Source organism: Ranitomeya imitator, chromosome 4 (genome assembly GCF_032444005.1).
Source record: "Ranitomeya imitator isolate aRanImi1 chromosome 4, aRanImi1.pri, whole genome shotgun sequence".
NCBI classification, from domain to species: Eukaryota; Metazoa; Chordata; class Amphibia; order Anura; family Dendrobatidae; genus Ranitomeya; species Ranitomeya imitator.
In genome coordinates, this window is record NC_091285.1 from 595,517,769 (window position 1) to 595,537,001 (window position 19,233).

At 46.4% G+C, this 19,233-nt stretch overlaps 1 protein-coding gene across 5 annotated transcripts in view; it reads right to left on the bottom strand.

Moving 5' to 3' along the window:
- Positions 1–19,233, bottom strand: part of UNC5D (unc-5 netrin receptor D) — a 968,940-nt gene that overhangs the window by 114,015 nt on the left and 835,692 nt on the right. For 4 of the 5 annotated variants that reach the window (XM_069766508.1, XM_069766506.1, XM_069766507.1 and 1 more), the window contains one exon: positions 12,415–12,583. In XM_069766508.1, the coding sequence (XP_069622609.1) occupies positions 12,415–12,583 (169 nt within the window). Of the gene's footprint in view, positions 1–12,410; positions 12,584–19,233 lie in introns of all 5 variants that reach the window. The other variant, XM_069766505.1, reaches the window with a different exon arrangement.

The window sequence follows — 19,233 nt, forward strand, 5'->3', positions numbered from 1 at the left end:
TCTGCGGATTCCGCAGCGGTTTTAGAACTGCTCCAATAGAAAATCGCAGTTGTAAAACCGCAGTGAAATGCGCAGAAAAACCGCGGTAAATCCACGATAAATCGGCAGCGGTTTAGCACTGTGGATTTTTCAAATCCGCTGCGGAAAAATCCGCATAGGACCAGAATACGTGTGCACATACCGAAACCCTAACCCTAGCCCTAACCCTACCCCTACCCCTACCCCTAACCCTAGCCCTAACCCTACCCCTACCCCTAACCCTACCCCTAACCCTAACCCTACCCCTAACCCTAACCCTACCCCTAACCCTACCCCTAACCCTAACCCTACCCCTAACCCTACCCCTAACCCTAACCCTAGTTCTTACCCCAACCTTAGTGAAAAAAAAAAAAATTCTTTATTTTTTTTATTGTCCCTATCTATGGGGGTGACAAAGGGGGGGATCATTTACTATTTTTTTTATTTTGATCACTGAGATAGGATATATCTCAGTGATCAAAATTCACTCTGGAACGAATCTGCCGGCCGGCAGATTCGGCGGGCGCACTGCACATGCGCCCGCCATTTTGGAAGATGGCGGCGCCCAGGAAAGAAGACGGACGGACCTCGGGCGGCCAGGTAAGTATAAGGGGGGGGAGATCAGGGCACGGGGGGGCGTCGGAGCACGGGGGGGTGGATCGGATCATGGGGGGGGGTGGATCGGAACACGGGAGGGAGGATTGGAGCACGGGGAAGGATTGGAGCACGGGGTGAGGGATCGCTGTGCGGGGGGGGTGGATCGGAGCACGGGGGGGGGGGTCGCTGTGTGCGGGGGGGGGATCGGAGTGCGGGGGGGTTTGATTGCAGCACAGGGGGTGTGATTGGTGCACGGGGAAGCGGACAGGAGGACGGGGGAGCGGAGCACAGGACGGAGGGGAGCGGACCACAGATCGGGGGGCTGGGGGGGCGATCGGTGGGGTGGGGTGGGTGCACATAAGTGTTTCCAGCCATGGCCGATGATATTGCAGCATCGGCCATGGCTGGATTGTAATATTTCACCAGTTTTTTAGGTGAAATATTACAAATCGCTCTGATTGGCAGTTTCACTTTCAACAGCCAATCAGAGCGATCGTAGCCACGAGGGGGTGAAGCCACCCCCCCTGGGCTAAACTACCACTCCCCCTGTCCCTGCAGATCGGGTGAAATGGGAGTTAACCCTTTCACCCGGCCTGCAGGGACGCGATCTTTCCATGACGCATATGCTGCGTCATGGGTCGGAATGGCACCGACTTTCATGACGCAGCGTATGCGTCAAAGGTCGGGAAGGGGTTAAAAAATAGTACTTAGGTAAACAGGCGGTGTAGCTTGCTTCATGGGTGGGGCACGCTGCTGAGTTGCACCAAATTCTACTAGGCCCAAAATGATTTCCTGGGCTAGATGCCATTAAAAAATAGTACTTAGGTAAACAGTCGGTGTAGCTTGCTTCATGGGTGAAGTACACTGCTGAGTAGCACCAAATTCTGTTAGGCCCAAAAGGATTTCCTGGGCTAGATGCCTTTACAAAATAGTAGTTAGGTAAACAGGCGGTGTAGCTTGCTTCATGGGTGGGATACGCTGCTGAGTAGCACCAAATTCTACTAGGCCCAAAAGGATTTTCTGGGCCAGATGCTGTTAAAAATAGTACTTAGGTAAACAGGCGGTGGGTGGCTGGGCTACTCTGCTGACTAGCAGACACTGAAGCTTTGGAGCAGACCTCTGAATCCCAGGCCATAGTATGAGGAAACAACTCTGCAGATGACCCCACCCACCTGGAATTGACGATGGCAATGTCATGTAAAACTCAGCAACGGGACTAAATAAGAGTCTCCATTTTTTCCAAAAATTCGGCCACAGACCCCACTTAAGTGGCATCAATTTCGCCAGAGTTTTTTAAAATGGTTGGTGTGGTGATTTTCAAAAATTATCAAGCTTTTAGTCTCCCCAAGATGACACAGGGGTGGAAAAGTCCTTTGCGGATGCAGGATTTGTTCATCTTGATGAACGTTAGTCTGTCTACATTGTCACTGGACAGCCACGTGCGCTTATTTGTCAGCACACCACCAGCAGCGCTAAACACACGTTCAGAGAGAACGCTGGCTGCGGGGCACAACAAGATCTCCAAGGCACGAGTGGCGAGCTCAGGCCATTTTTCAAGATTGGAAGCCCAAAATGAGCAAGGGTCCAGTTCCACAGTCATGGCATCAATGTTGACTTGGAGATACTCTTGTACCATCCTCTCTAGGCGTTGGCTGTGCGTCAGACTTCTTGTCTCCTGTGGCCTTGCAAAGGATGGTCTAAAAAATCTTGAAATGATTGGAAAAAATTGCTGTTACCACCAGATACAATGTTACTGTTATGGTTTTAGTGATGACTCGATAGTCCCATGGTTGGCAAGTTAGAACTCAGAGATTCACTACGTGCACCACTGGTGTTTTGTGGAAAAGCAGATGTTAGATTCTGTAACAGTCTCTGCTGATACTCCTGCATGTGTGAATCCCTTTCTATGGCAGGAATTATTTCACCAAATTTGCTTTTGTACCGGGGATCTAAGAGTGTGGCAACCCAGTAGTCGGCATTACTTCGGATTCTGACAATCCGAGGGTCATGTTGCAAGTAGTGCAGCAAGAAGGCACTCATGTGTCTTGCGCATCCAGGAGGACTAGGTCTTTGTTGTCTTGGTGGTGTCGAGGTGAGAATCATGCTTCCTTCGTCTGCCCTCTCCCCCCAACCTCGCACAACAAAAATTTGATCAAGGTCTCCCTCATCTGATGAGTCTTTCATGCCCAGCGCCAGTTCGTCCTCCACTTCTTCCTCGCCTCCTACATCTTCCTCAACAGTTTGGCTGCTACCATGCGCCCTCAGTAATCCCTCTCCCTCAGCCTCCAATGCCAGCCGCCTTGGTGCTGCCAACCTTCTTGACCTTGGAGATATGATCCCTTCCGCATACGACTCCTCCTGTTCCTCCTACTCCTCCTCCTCCTCTTGTTCCACCACCTGACTCCGAACACTGTGTAAGGTGTGCTCCAGCATGTAAATCACCGGAATGGTCATGCTGATAATGGCATCATCAGCACTAAACATCTTCATTGCTATTTCAAAACTGTGCAGAAGGGTGCATAGGTCCCTGATCTGAGACCACTCCTGCATCGTGATTTGCCCCACCTCTTGATCTCGTTGGCCCAGGCTATACGTCATAACGTATTGCACCAGGGCTCATCGGTACTGCCACAGTTGCTGCAACATGTGCAGAGTTGAATTCCACCGTGTGGGCACATCGCATTTCAGCCGGTGAACTGGCAGGCCCAACGGCTTCTGTAGAGATGCAAGTCGTTGAGCTGCGGGATGCGAATGGCGGAAGTGAGCACACAGCGACCGTGCCCTCTGCAGAAGCCCATCTAGTCCGGGATAGTGGGATAAAAATTGCTGGACAACCAGGTTCAAAACGTGAGCCATACAAGGCACGTGTGTGACATTGCCCCGGCGAAGGGCAGCACCCAGGTTTTCAGCATTGTAGCACACAGCCTTCCCTGGCTGCAGGTTGAGTGGAGACAACAATTGATGGAACTCGGTCTCCAGAGCTGACCACAACTCCTCAGCTGTGTGACTCACATTTCCCAGACATTTCAATGTAAACACTGATGCCGTTGAGCCTTGGTGACATCATAGTGAGGAGGTGTGCAGGATTCCTTCTGCGCAGTTACAACGTGGGTGGCATTACCAGACATGCTATGGGTGCTGGTGGAGGACCGAGAGGAGGTTGAGGAGGCAGAATCAGTGGAGAAATTTCTAGATACAGAGGCATCTATATTGCAAAGCTGCGTTAAATGGGTAGTCTGGTCTAGAATGATAAGTCTACATTCACTCTGTATGACTGCAGACATGTGAATCCTCCCAGCACACGTACTGTGCTCTGCGAGGATTCACCTGTATCTGCGCTGGGAACAGTGGTCAAGTATGTGAGGCCACATCCACCAAGCAGGCTCTAGTTTGGAGTATGCATATTGCATACTTGACAGCTGTGGCCGGCACAGACACCAGTGAATCCTTGCAGCACACAGTGAATGCACTGGGAGGATTCACAAGTCTGCAGTCACACAAAGTGACTGCAGATTTGACATTTCAGACCAGACAACTCTGTTCATCTGCAGTGTGCTCCAGAACGTCCATATCTAGATTTCTGGACCATAATCCTCATTCTCTGCTAGGAAGTTTGTATCAAAGACCTTAGAGCAGATACGGGCATCAAGAAGAAGGTCCCACTCAACTTCTGCTCACTTTTAGTTTTGTCAGTAAATACATTTATGGACGGAGATAACTTTTAGAAAATCCTCAATGATCTATGATGATGTCTAGTGTAATCACAGTCCATAAGTGTTTTAGTAAGTTCCAGCACCTGCTTTTGGTGTGTTTTTGACGCTGCATATTTTTGCTGCATCAAAAATGGCAGTGTCTTACTGTTAGGAGTCGAGTTTCCTCTGCTGCACAGGGGGAATCTCGATCCGTCTCCGCTGCGGTCTCCCATTCTCCTCCAGCCGCAGTGGAGCCTGCTCAGCAGGGATGTCAATCCCAGCTGTCTCGCTCAGTCTGACTCTGTGAGAAGAGTTACTGCTGCTTCTCCAGCTTCTGCCTGTAAAGCCTATACTGGTCAGCAGCGAGTGGACTTCTCTGGGACTAAGTCCTTGTCTGCGCACACTGAGCATGCCCAGGGCAAGATCTCCCGTTGGAGATCGAGGGTCATATGCTCAGACTCTGCAGCGCATTCTATTGGTCCTCTTGGCAGGTCTTCGAAGGGCAAAGTTTCTGTGGCCGCTTCCTGTCCTGCAACTATATAAACTGCACATGACCGCACGGCCATGCGCTAGTGTACAATTTAATATGTGTGTTTGTTGTTAGTGCAAGTCGTTCTTTAAATACCCCTACCCTATTGTATGATTGTTCGCGTATGGAGTATGGCTGCTATCTAGCGCCTGACTTATCACTCAACGTGTCACACACGTGTCAGCGTCTACTGCTGTGACCGCCAGTGCGGTGCCACGCGCCAGTGTGCGCTTCCTGACCCACGTCTGGGTGCTTTGTGGTGCCTGCCAGCACGGCACAGTTCGCACTTCGGTGCCTTAATTATATAATTCCTTTCACACCCAGCAGCGGTGTAGTGCCAGCAAGGGTCTAATCGGACTACAATCTCTGTTGGGGTTTAGTTCGCTGACCACTTGCTCGCGCTCTATGTGCGGTACCGCGGTCCTGTGACGCAACAGGATCACTTTCTTCACGCTGGGTGAGGTTTAACCCACGCGTGTATACTTTTGAATACCGCCATATTGTCTGTCATTTCCTAGCAGCAGGTTTCACCTGCACGGTGGACCCCGGACTGCGAACGCATCTATATCATCTCTCTTGGTGCGTTCCGCCAGTCCTAACATTACACTAGTGCCAGGGTCTGGCTAGTGATGACAGACAAACAGCAATCTCTGCGGCATATCCAGCAGCTGGAGGGTAGGTTGGCGGCTCTCGAGAGCGCGACCTCAGCTGTGGATGTTACTGCAGTAGCTGTACAGGCTGCCAGCGTGGCTGCAGCTACTATGTCCATTGCCACCCCTGTTTCGACATCATCTCGCCTCCCGCTGCCAGAAAAATTTTCTGGTGATAGCAAGTTTTGTAGGGGATTTGTGAGTCAGTGCTCTATTCACCTCGAGCTCCTGGCTACACGTTTTCCCACAGAGCGGGCTAAGGTGGGATTTATTCTGTCTCTATTGTCGGACAGGGCGTTGGAATGGGCTACGCCGCTGTGGGAGCGTGGCGATCATGTGGTGCAGAGTGCTCCGCTGTTTCTGAGCGCTCTGAAACAGGTCTTTTTAGGACCTCAAGTCACCCATGATACTGCGCTCCAATTGCTGGCATTAACTCAGGGTGAGTCCTTGGTCAGTCATTTTGCCGTCCAATTCCGCACCTTAGCATCTGAGCTGGATTGGTCGGATAAAGCTCTTATCCCCATATTTTGGAGGGGCTTGGCTGACCACGTAAAGGACGCTCTGGCCACTAGGGAGATTCCTGACACACTGGAGGAGTTAATAACTGTCTCCACTCGAACTGACCTCCGTTTTAACGAGCGGAGGTTAGAGCGAGCCCAGTGTAGGCAGAGGTTTCGTCTGGCTCCTACTTTCGCCAAACCTCTGGAATTTCCGGTCCTGGTTCCTGAGTCACATGAGGCCAGGGAAGTGTCACAAGCAGGATCTAAGTCCCGGACCGCTTGTGCACTCAGGGTCTGTCATGTTTGCCAGCAGTCAGGACATCTAGCCACCAGATGTCCTCAGCGGTCGAGGAAACGTCAGCGTCTAGTGGTAGTAGGTGGAGGTACACCAGACACGGCGACGTTTGCCTCTAAGTTGTCCTTTAAGGGGACAATTACTATTGGCTCATTCTTCCACTTGGTAGAGCTCTGCGTGGATTCTGGGGCGGAGGGTAATTTTATGTCTTCTGCCTTTGCCCAACGTCACGCAATACCCCTGGTTATGCTTGCTCAACCAGTAACGGTGCGAGTGGTGAATGGGTCGACATTGCCCTCACAGATAACACACCAGACCATCCCTTTTACTCTGTCCATGTCGCCATCTCATCAGGAGATAATTTCTCTGCTCGTCATTCCGGAAGGAATTGATGAGGTCCTGTTGGGAATACCTTGGCTACGGTACCACTCTCCTCATATCGAGTGGTCCTCAGGCAGAATTCTGGGTTGGGGTGAATCTTGTGGGGGTAAGTGTCAGAGGGAGTGCGTTCAGGTTGCTACTACTGAGGTACCCGCAGATCTATCTTCTCTCCCCAAGCAGTATTGGTCTTATGCAGACGTGTTCTCCAAAAAGGCGGCGGAGGTCCTTCCGCCTCATCGCCCCTATGACTGTCCTATTGATCTCTTGCCTGGTGCTGAGCCTCCCCGGGGTCGAGTTTATCCGCTATCTCTCCCGGAGACGGAGGCAATGTCACAGTACATCCAGGAAAATCTGGCAAGAGGATTCATTAGGAAGTCAGTGTCACCTGCTGGGGCAGGGTTCTTCTTCGTGCAGAAGAAGAATGGGGAATTGCGCCCATGCACAGGGGTCTTAACGCCATCACCGTTAAGAATAAGTATCCTTTGCCCTTGATATCTGAGTTATTCGATAGACTTCGGGGAGCAAGGTATTTACTAAATTAGATTTGCGGGGTGCTTACAACCTGATTCGCATCCGTGAGGGGGACGAATGGAAGACGGCCTTTAACACCAGGGATGGGCACTATGAATATCTGGTGATGCCCTTCGGGCTCTGTAATGCCCCAGCCGTTTTCCAAGACTTTGTGAACGATATCTTCCGGGATATGCTTTCCACCTCGGTCGTAGTCTATCTGGATGATATTCTTATCTACTCTCCAGATATTGACTCCCACCGGAGAGATGTTTGCAAAGTCTTCGACCTCCTACGGGCAAACTTCCTCTATGCCAAATTGGAGAAGTGTATGTTTGAGCAGGAGTCTTTACCTTTCCTGGGCTACATCATCTCGGCCCAGGGATTGGCTATGGATCCTGCCAAACTACAGGCAGTGATGGACTGGCAGGAACCCCATTCTCTGAAAGCGGTGCAGCGCTTTATGGGGTTCATAAATTACTATCGTCAGTTCATCCCCCACTTCTCAACCCTGGTAGCTCCCTTGGTATCCCTCACCAAGAAGGGAGCGAATCCTAAATCGTGGTCCGAAGAGGTCTCCAAGGCCTTCACTTCTATTAAGTCCCACTTTGCTAGCGCTCCCATCTTACATCGTCCCGATGTGGATAAGCCATTCCTAATGGAGGTGGATGCCTCTTCCGTTGGTGCAGGAGCAGTCCTCTATCAAAAGGATGCTCAAAGTCGGAAGCATCCATGTTTCTTCTTCTCAAAAACCTTCTCACCAGCGGAGAGAAATTACTCCATCGGGGATAGGGAGTTGCTGGCAATGAAGTTGGCCTTTTCGGAATGGAGACATCTCTTGGAGGGTGCTCGGTTCCCATTCCAAGTCTTCACGGACCAAAAGAATTTGGTCTATTTACAGACAGCCCAGCGGCTGAATTCTCGTCAGGCCAGATGGTCCTTGTTTTTCTCCCGGTTCCACTTCACTCTACATTATCTCGCCGGGGAGAAGAACATTCGTGCTGACGCTCTCTCTCGCTCCCTGGTGTCAACTGTGGAGGAGGAGGACGAGCCTCAGCTCATTGTCCCTTCAGAGAGTCTGAGAACCGTAGCTCCGGTTTTGCTTGAGTCTGTGCCTCCGGGTAAGACTTTTGTCCCCATCAATTTGCGTCCGGAGGTTCTCTCGTGGGCTCATTCGTCCAGAGTGGGTGGACACTTTGGGGCAAAGAGGACATCTGAGTTGTTTGCGAGAATGTATTGGTGGCCACATATGGTTCGTGACGTTGGAGACTACGTTCGGGCATGTGTCTCTTGTGCCAAAAATAAGTCTCTCCGTCAACGGCCAGCTGGGTTGTTATACCCTCTGCCGGTGGCAGACAGGCCCTGGGAGATGGTCGGGATGGACTTTGTGGTGGGTTTGCCCAAGTCACGTGGCTGTACTGTCATTTGGGTTATCACCGACCATTTTTCTAAAATGGTGCATTTGGTGCCGCTTCCCCGGCTACCTTCTGCATGGGCCTTGGCAGCATTGTTTCTTAAACACATCTTCCGTCTTCACGGTATGCCAGACAAAATTGTCAGTGACCGGGGTCCCCAGTTTGCATCTCGGTTCTGGAGATAGCTTTGTCGCCTTCTCAGTATCGAGTTGAATCTCTCTTCGGCATATCATCCCGAGACTAATGGGTTGGTGGAGAGAGCCAACCAGACCTTGGTCACATATCTGCAACATTTTGTTTCTGCTAAACAAGATGACTGGGCATCTTTGCTACCGTGGGCGGAGTTTGCTCTTAACAATGCTGTAGCTGACTCCACTGGACAGACCCCATTCCTCCTTAACTATGGTCAGCATCCGCGGGTACCTGTGCCCATGCCCGTGTCTTCCGCCGATTCCAGGGTGGCAGACTGGGCTGTGGAGGCACGGGACATTTGGGATCGCACTCAGGATGCCATTCGGGCTTCCAAGGAGAGAATGAGGTCCTCCGCCGATGTTCATCGGCGCCCCGCTCCGACCTTTGCTCCTGGCGACTTGGTGTGGCTCTCCGCCCGTAACATCAGGCTGCGAGTTGAGTCCACTAAGTTTGTGCCTCGCTACTTGGGTCCCTTCAAGGTTCTCGAACAGGTTAATCCTGTGGTCTACCGCCTGGCTCTTCCTCCACGCTTGGGTATCACCGACACCTTTCATGTGTCCCTCTTGAAACCCGTATACATGTCCCGGTTTTCCGAGTCATCTGCCGGGACATTGGGTTCGTCTACGGACAATTACGAGGTGAACGCTATTTTGGGGTGTAAGGTGGTACGCGGCAAAAAGTTCTATCTGGTGGATTGGAAGGGTTATGGTCCAAAGAACAGGTCATGGGAGCCTGCTGAAAACATTCGGGCCCCACAGCTCATTGCTGCCTTCGAACGTAGTGAGGCCCAAGGAGGGGGGGGCCCTAGGATGGGGGGTAATGTTAGGAGTCGAGTTTCCTCTGCTGCACAGGGGTAATCTCGATCCGTCTCCGCTGCGGTCTCCCATTCTCCTCCAGCCGCAGTGGAGCCTGCTCAGCAGGGATGTCAATCCCAGCGTCTCGCTCAGTCTGACTCTGTGAGAAGAGTTACTGCTGCTTCTCCAGCTTCTGCCTGTAAAGCCTATACTGGTCAGCAGCGAGTGGACTTCTCTGGGACTAAGTCCTTGTCTGCGCACACTGAGCATGCCCAGGGCAAGATCTCCCGTTGGAGATCGAGGGTCATGTGCTCAGACTCTGCAGCGCATTCTATTGGTCCTCTTGGAAGGTCTTGGAAGGGCAAAGTTTCTGTGGCCGCTTCCTGTCCTGCAACTATATAAACTGCGCATGACCGCACGGCCATGCGCTAGTGTACAATTTAATATGTGTGTTTGTTGTGAGTGCAAGTCGTTCTTTAAATACCCCTACCCTATTGTATGATTGTTCGCGTATGGAGTATGGCTGCTATCTAGCGCCCGACTTATCACTCAACGTGTCACACACGTGTCAGCGTCTACTGCTGTGACCGCCAGTGCGGTGCCACGCGCCAGTGTGCGCTTCCTGACCCACGTCTGGGTGCTTTGTGGTGCCTGCCAGCACGGCACAGTTCGCACTTCGGTGCCTTAATTATATAATTCCTTTCACACCCAGTAGCGGTGTAGTGCCAGCAAGGGTCTAATCGGACTACAATCCCTGTTGGGGTTTAGTTCGCTGACCACTTGCTCGCGCTCTATGTGCGATACCGCGGTCCTGTGACGCAACAGGATCGCTTTCTTCACGCTGGGTGAGGTTTAACCCACGCGTGTATACTTTTGAATACCGCCATATTGTCTGTCATTTCCTAGCAGCAGGTTTAACCTGCACGGTGGACCCCGGACTGCGAACGCATCTATATCATCTCTCTTGGTGCGTTCCGCCAGTCCTAACACTTACAGTTCCAGAAAAGTTAATGGGATTTATAGAAATCTCCAGCCCACTGTGCTTTATTCATGCTCAGTGGCCTCATTGACCTGTGGTACGTATTTTAAATGCACAGCATGTCAATTTATCTTGTTGGTACGTTGAGTTTTCTGAATTTTTTCCCATAGACTTAAACTAGATGCAGAAAATCAGCAGCTAAAAATCAAACGTGGTGGAACAACGCATGTAATACACACCTGAGTCGGTCAATAAAATTTTGAAAAAGCGAAATACCAGGAAGTATAAAACAAAGCAGCTTTATTTAACCCCTTCATGACCGGAGCTTTTTTCGGTGTTCCATTTTCGTTTTTTGCTTCCCTTCTTCCCAGAGTCATAAATTTTTTATTTTTCCATCAATATGGCCATTTGAGGGCTTATTTTTTGTGGGATAAGTTGTACTTTTGAATGACACCATTGGTTTTACCATGTTGTGTACTCGAAAATTGGAAAAAAATTCCAGGTGAGGTGAAATTGCAAAAAAGTGCAATCCTACACATGTTTTTTGTTTGGCTGTCTTTCTAGGTTCACTAAATGTTAAACTGAGCTGCCATTATGATTCTCCAGGTCATTACAAGTTCATAGACATCAAACATGTCTTGGTTCTTTTTTATCTAAGTGATGAAAAAAAATTCCAAACTGCGCAAAAAAAAAAGTGCAATTTCCCGATACCCGTAGCATCTCCATTTTTCGTGATCCGGGGTCAGGTGAGGGCTTATTTTTTGTGTGCCGAGCGGGCGTTTTTAATGATACAATTTTGGTGCAGATGTGTTCTTTTGATCGCCCGTTATTGCATTTTAATGCAATATAACGGTGACAAAAACAACTTAATCCAGGCATTTTGGCTATTTTTTTGCTACGCCGTTTATCGATCAGGTTAATCCTTTTTTATTGATAGATCGGGCGATTCTGAACGTGGTGATACCAAATATGTGTCTGTTTGATTTCATTTTTGTTTTATTTTGAATGGGGCGAAAGGGTGGTGATTTACACCTTAATGTTTTTTATATTTTTTCATATTTTTACATAGTAACATAGTTAGTAAGGCCGAAAAAAGACATTTGTCCATCCAGTTCAGCCTATATTCCATCATAATAAATACCCAGATCTACGTCCTTCTACAGAACCTAATAATTGTATGATACAATATTGTTCTGCTCCAGGAAGACATTTTAAAAACATTTTTTTTTACTTTTGGCATGCTTCAATAGCCTCCATAGGAGGCTAGAAGCTGCCACAACTCAATCGCCTCTGCTACATAGAGACGATTCTCAGATCGCCCCTATGTAGTAGAATTAGAGCATTGCTATGAGCACCGACCACAGGTGCGATTCTGCCCACGCTTATTGTGGGCACATGTCAGCTGTTGAAAACAGCTGACATGTCGTGGCTTTGAGGTAGGCTCACCGCCAGAGGCCACCTTAAAGCGGGGCTTCTGATGTCGGACATGCTATCCCGTCTGATGTCAGAAAGGGGTTAAAGCATGACATACCAACAAGAGAAAAAAACTTCAGCGTCAAAAATGTGTTGAAAACGCATGTTAACAAAACCTCACAGAAAAATGCAGTAAAAACATGCAAGTAATGTAATGTAAATAATTGGAGCAGAAATTCTGCAGCGGAAAAAAAGCTCCTCATGGGAATGTAGCCTTATTGGTATCAAAATCACACATACAGGAAAAAGCTTTTTCTTGCCCACAGGAACTAATAGTTACTCAATTTTTTTTTTAAACAGGTATAAAAAAATTACATCTGGATTGCGACTACTTTATTTTGCACAGTTTTGATAAATCTGTCCCATTGAATGGTTCAAAAACTACTTGCCTCCCATTTGCCCTGTTGGGATCTTCTTTTGAGCCTGACATTCCAATGTTCACAGCTTACTTCAGCGCAGTGAGGGATGGTTAAGGCCACGGGAGTAGAAAAGGTCATATCAAGAGGTCCGCAGGTCACTTCTGGTCCCAGAAGAACCTCTGAACCTTCCAGTTGCAAGCTATTAACAGAAAACGAGAGACATAAAAAATGATGTGGTGTCAAAATCAACAACATCAACCACCCTACCCTTTCCAACATGGTCAAACCTTCTGAAAGGAAAAACATAGCCCTCAGTAAAGCCATGGGCGGAGTAACCAATGACTTGGTTTGTAGGGCAAGCAGGGGTTAAAGAATAAATATGGGTAGATGTATAGGCTCTGTGGGGTCAAAGTTTAGAGGGGTTGGACAATAGGGGGGATTGTTTACAATTAACCAGGGTGTATCTGTCGGAGAAGGGGTGGGGGCTAGCAAATGAGGCACCAAGAGCAAAGGACTCAACCTTTAATTTAGGGGTTCTAGTAAGGAAAAATATCAAAATGTTGGATGATGATGCCATTTTGTCATTTCGGTGAGCGGTGGTGAGGGGGTTCTTGGCGTTGGTGGCAAAATTGTGGTGGGGGAGTGTACATCAGGTGGCTGGTAACCTACCCTTTATGTCTGTATTATGGTTAATTGCCTGACTGATTTTGGGACTCTACAGGGTGGACTCCCTGTGAGTTGGTGTTATAAAAAAGGTTTTCTGGCAGCAAAGGTGCCCCCGAGCCTGTAGTCGTGTCTGAGGGTAATTCTGGATGGTTAATTATTATTTATTGGTTTTCCCCAGGTTTTGGAACTCCAAGAATCTCCTTACTAAAAGGTATTTATTGTCATGTTTTTTAATAAAAGGCAGATTTGGCCAATTTATCCAAAGATAAAGGTGTTACAAGTGTAAATTTGGGGGAAGGGGTGTTCCGTGGGAGCGGGGCAGGGTAATAAAAGAGGGGGGTTGGTATAAAAGGGGTGAGTTGGAAGGAAGCCTCTACAATACCACAGTCATGACTTGGCATATAGCAAAATTAGTGAGAAGAACAATTGAAATGAAGCAGTGTTCATGTCTCGAGACACATTATATTATATCATCCTCAGAGAGGACATGTCCACTCCAAGCATTAAATTCATGGTGAAATATTACACATTATTAGGGTATTCACCGGGAAAAGTTTGCTCTTTTGTCCGACCAGAGTTTTGTTCTACTATTTGTAAGCCACGGCTATTTCCCATTTATACTGTGTTTGTTCTTTGCAGTCAAGTTAAAGCTCTGATGACTAAACACTGGGTTTTCTAGTGTCCACGCCTGATTGCTTTTATACAGTAGTATTGGCTGGACAATGTAATCACAGGATTAGATCCTCTGACAGCTGGATAACTGGGCTTTGGCTTGTAGCAGCAAGTAAATCTTGCAGGTTTATCATACAGCAAGCCATTTTGAAAGCAGACGCTACTCTTTCTGTTTTTTAGACTTCTTAACTCCTGCAAACTTTTCTTTTTCCAGGCACTACCAATTTACCCAATGTCATCTTAAAGGAAACCTGTCACGTTGTACTCGCAGTCTGATTAGTGGACATCATGGTCTAAAGAAGGGGAAGAATGGTCGGGACATAACTATACAAGGTGCAGAGGTTGCACTCGGACAGGGGCCCTGAAGCCTAGGGGGCCAAAATGGTCCCTTTGGCTTTTATGAAAACACCATAGATATTGATAATTTGTAATAATTGAGGGACCCATTGGAAACTTTGCATCACGTCCCACAGATTTCAAGTTTCGCCACTGAGATTGATATACAGAGCTGTTGAGAAAAAAAATCAGTAAAACTTGCATTTAATTAATATCCCTGTTGTTTGTATACAGATTTATTTATTTTACTCATTTATATAGCTCTTTATAGACATCAACATTGGTGTCTCCATTAGAGCTCACAATTCCCTACCTGTATGTCTTTGCAGGTGTGGAAGGAAACCAGGAGCCCCACACAAACACAGGAAAAATAGGCAAACTCCTTACAGATGTTGTCTTTCCTAGGATTTGAACCCAGGATCCCAGCACTGCAAAGCAATAGTGCTAACCACTGAGCCCCCATGATGCCCTTTGAAGTCTATCGGGCGGTAACATAGTAACATAGTAACATAGTTAGTAAGGCCGAAAAAAGACATTTGTCCATCCAGTTCAGCCTATATTCCATCATAATAAATCCCCAGATCTACGTCCTTCTACAGAACCTAATTGTATGATACAATATTGTTCTGCTCCAGGAAGACATCCAGGCCTCTCTTGAACCCCTCGACTGAGTTCGCCATCACCACCTCCTCAGGCAAGCAATTCCAGATTCTCACTGCCCTAACAGTAAAGAATCCTCTTCTATGTTGGTGGAAAAACCTTCTCTCCTCCAGACGCAAAGAATGCCCCCTTGTGCCCGTCACCTTCCTTGGTATAAACAGATCCTCAGCGAGATATTTGTATTGTCCCCTTATATACTTATACATGGTTATTAGATCGCCCCTCAGTCGTCTTTTTTCTAGACTAAATAATCCTAATTTCGCTAATCTATCTAGGTATTGTAGTTCTCCCATCCCCTTTATTAATTTTGTTGCCCTCCTTTGTACTCTCTCTAGTTCCATTATATCCTTCCTGAGCACCGGTGCCCAAAACTGGACACAGTACTCCATGTGCGGTCTAACTAGGGATTTGTACAGAGGCAGTATAATGCACTCATCATGTGTATCCAGACCTCTTTTAATGCACCCCATGATCCTGTTTGCCTTGGCAGCTGCTGCCTGGCACTGGCTGCTCCAGGTACTACTTAGTGGTTGAAAACTGTCTGCACAGTCATACAGGGGAAACTAGAAATCACTGGATAGGACCAGTCACTGGACTCATATCGGTAAAAACAGCAGGAATTACTGAAAATGTTCCCACAGACATGTATATCATTCTGATCAGCCTTTCCAGCTCTATAGCATTATTACTACAGATCAGGGCATTTTAGAAAACTTAACAACCTAGAGAATGTGATAAGCAAGGATCTGCATTTACTCCAAATAGTCAACTGTGAAGACCAGATTTTGGATTTTGCTGTAATCTTATACTTGGTTTTTGTATGTCCCTGTACTGTTATTCATAGAAACCTGAGAAAAAATGCTTCCTCTGAGACCAAAGATGGTTCATTAACCAAAAAGTACTTCTCACCTTGAGGAACAGTTTAGATTATATTTTTTGTTTTATTTTCTTAACCTAAGAACTCTAATTCAGTTCATAGTTCATTCATGTAGGGTAATCTATATATCATAGCTGTGCAAGGACGTAGAATAGGATTGCGTAACGGACTGTACATGCTTTTAGACTGATGCGGAGGGCATTGCTCTAGGGTATACCATCTTAAAAGTGTTGAACGAATAAATGTGAAAACACAAAAGTGGTGTTTGGGGATTGTTTAGTCCCTTGTGTATGTTCCCATTTAATAGTGGTTTTCTTCTTCACCTTTCCAGCTGGTAAAAGCTTTTAATTCAAAGACAGGTGCAAAAAACCCATTAGGTCCCATTCAAGATACATGAAAGTATGAAGAGAGTCCCAGGAGACCATTAATGGAGCCAAGAAGAAGAGAAAGAAGGTCAGCAGAAGTATAGAGGAGAAAGAAAGGGAAGGAGGAGAACGTAAGACAGGATCTATGATTCCCAGCTGGAAGAAAGTAGCAGATAGATTAGGAAATCGAGAGTGTAACAGATAGGAAGATTGATGAATGGGAAGAGATAGGTGATCAGATAAAAGGAGAGGAAGTATAATGTTCATAGGTCATAGGCTCCTATTGATTACAAACAATACTGGATTATCTGCGTTCCCTGATCATTCCTATACTGTACAAATCACATTTAGTCAGTTGGTCTGATATTCCTTGGTGGCCAGACATTAAGGCACGTTCACTTCTAATTTCTGAGTCCGCAAGGCTTTGGTTTCAATTTTTAAACATAATATTAAAAGATTAGAGATGCTTTATAAATATTGGAGTCTATAAATCCAAGGATTTAAACCAGTTCTAAAAATTACTTTGAAATGTCATGATTTTTTTCAGGTGTGCAAGAGTTTTCCGGCATTTGGTAATTTCATAACAGTCATGGACAGATCCGTTAACTTGTGCAAAACGGAGTTAGTGCAGCAATGACCATCATTACGTGACATGGTGTTTTTCACTGAAGTAAGATTCCTAGCGGGGTGCAGGGAGGCACAATCCACTTTTCAGATGTGATTGATTTCTTAAAGGGAACCTGTCACCTCAAAAATCATATCTGAGCTAAGCCCACCGGCATCAGGGGCTTATCTACAGCATTCTGTAATGCTGTAGATAAGCCCCCAATGTATCCTGAAAGATGAGAAATAAAAGTTAGAATATAGTCACCCAGGGGCGGTCTCGCTGCGGTCCGGTCCAATGGGCGTCGCGATCCGGGTCCAGTGCCTCCTATCTTCATTAGATGACGTCCTCGATGTCCTCTTCTTGTCTTCTTGCAGCGGCTCCGGTGCAGGTGTACTTTGTCTGACCTGTTGAGGGCAGAACAAAGTACTGCAGTGCGCAGGCACCGGGAAAGGTCAGAGAGGTCCGGTGCCTGCGCACTGCAGTACTTTGCTCTGGAGGCACTGGAACCGGATCGTGACACCCATCGGACCAGACCGCATCGGAGCCGCCCCTGGGTGAGTATAATCTAACCTTTATTTCTCATCTTTCAGGATACATCGGGGGCTTATCTACAGCATTACACAATGCTGTAGATAAGCCCCTGATGCCGGTGGCCTTAGGTCAGATACGATTTTTGGGGTGACAGAGTCCCTTCAAGTGGTGTTTGTCTTTTAATTAATCAGGCTGCTCTTACTCCGTCACACCTCTTCTATAAGATTGGTATATCAGTTTTAAAAGGAATTTCTCAGCAATCCTTAACTCCCCAAATTATTTATAAGCACATATAGCTCTTTCAAAGTCAAGTCCAGCAATATCATTACATGGACAGTACGTTCTGTCACTGAAAAATCAGCATGTAAATTAATATGCAAATAAAGCTGAAGAGCTTGGGTAGATCTGAAGCTTCACTCTCTCCAGCTCTATTTCCTGGCCAGCACTGTCTCCTCCTACTTGACTGACAGCCTCTATGTGTATTCATTCAAGTAGGAGGAGGTGGTGCTGGGCAACAAATAGCGCTGAAGTGACAGATCCTTCAGATCTACCATAAACCTTCAGCCTCATTTGCATATTAATACAAAAGCTGATTTCTTATTAATGGTGGGACGGACCTACTCTGTAAAGGTATTTCTTGACTCTATCTTTCAAGGAGCTACAAGTGCATATAAATAATTTGGGGGGGGGGTGAAATCCTGCTGACAGATTTCCTTTAATAAATTGAACTGAGCAAAAAAGTATCTTGGGTAGGTTTTGTTGGATGGATATTACAGTCTTTTTACAAGTACAGTATTAGAACAATAAAGGAGTTAAGCAACATGAAGGTATGATGTTTTCTTAATTAATCCATTTTTGTCCTTTTTTATTTTTAATTTTTAGATTTAAATAGGAACTTTACATTTTTAATAGATTTTTTTTTTCAGTGTGTGACTGAAAATCCATGTCCATTCCCATTTACCATTCTACTCTAATGCCTGTTGATATTTCATCCCAACTCCCTATGTTTCCTGTCTGTTTTGCTACAGATACGAAAGTCAGATGCCTGATATTAGAAATAATCTCTTCTCACTCCAGGTTAACACCAGCTAGGAGAGTAATTCAGTTAATCTATATACCAGACATTGCTAAAAAAAAAAAAAGAAATGAGAAGAGCGTTTTTATGTCCGACATAAAGTAAGGAAAAAATATTGTGTCCTTATCATAGTCCCGTCAGTACTAGTTCAGATGGAACAGGTTGGAAGTCCTGCCTTCCTGTAATTTAATGAAAAGGTAAAGGGACTGAATTTGCAGCGTTGAGAAGGTGTTGGAGTCAAGGTTTTTCATCTTGGCAGACATGTTTTTTTTTTGCTGTTGATGTTTCCTGAGTAAAAGATGTCATCATGCTCATCTCATCCAAGGCTAACCAAAGCGTTAGTGCTGCTAATGTGAAATTTTCAGACGTAAAGAATCCATGGATGATGAAAATAGCCAACATAGGGTATCATTCATGACAAAATATATGAAAGGTACTATTGATAGGTAATGTAGTACGCTGTTTCTGTTGTCTTGTATGCCATATTTTACCCTTCTGAGCATTAAAAAAACATATTCAGCTACTAAATTAACTGGAAAAATACAGGTAAAATCTCTATCCTATCAGAAGTAATGGGATAAAGGGGTTTGTATATTGCAAACCAATCTCTTCACCACTTAAAGAAAATGCATTACTTTGTCAGTTTTTACTGCCATTTAGTTTTACATTCACTGGGATTTATTATTATAACAGTCCCCATAAACACCAGATAAAGGTCAAAATTTTGGGGGAACCAGATGACATCTGATGATCATAGGAGCGTTCCAACTTGAGAATGAGGAGGATCAGGCAGTTTTCAGAGAAGATGCAGAAGTTTCTCTCATCAGTTTTTTCCCCTTTGCTCACTGAAATCATGCATGGGGATGACCGGATAGCTGTAAGCCAATACAGTAGCTCGGCTCAAAATCTCACATGTATAGCCATCTTCAATTATTAACCCAGTGTACATGCACTACATCTTTTCATGTCCTTTGTGTCTTAGGGTGCTTTCACACTGTGTTCTTCACCACGTTAAGTGGTCCCATCGGGGCTTACGTCTGAACTCTCTCAAATATTATTT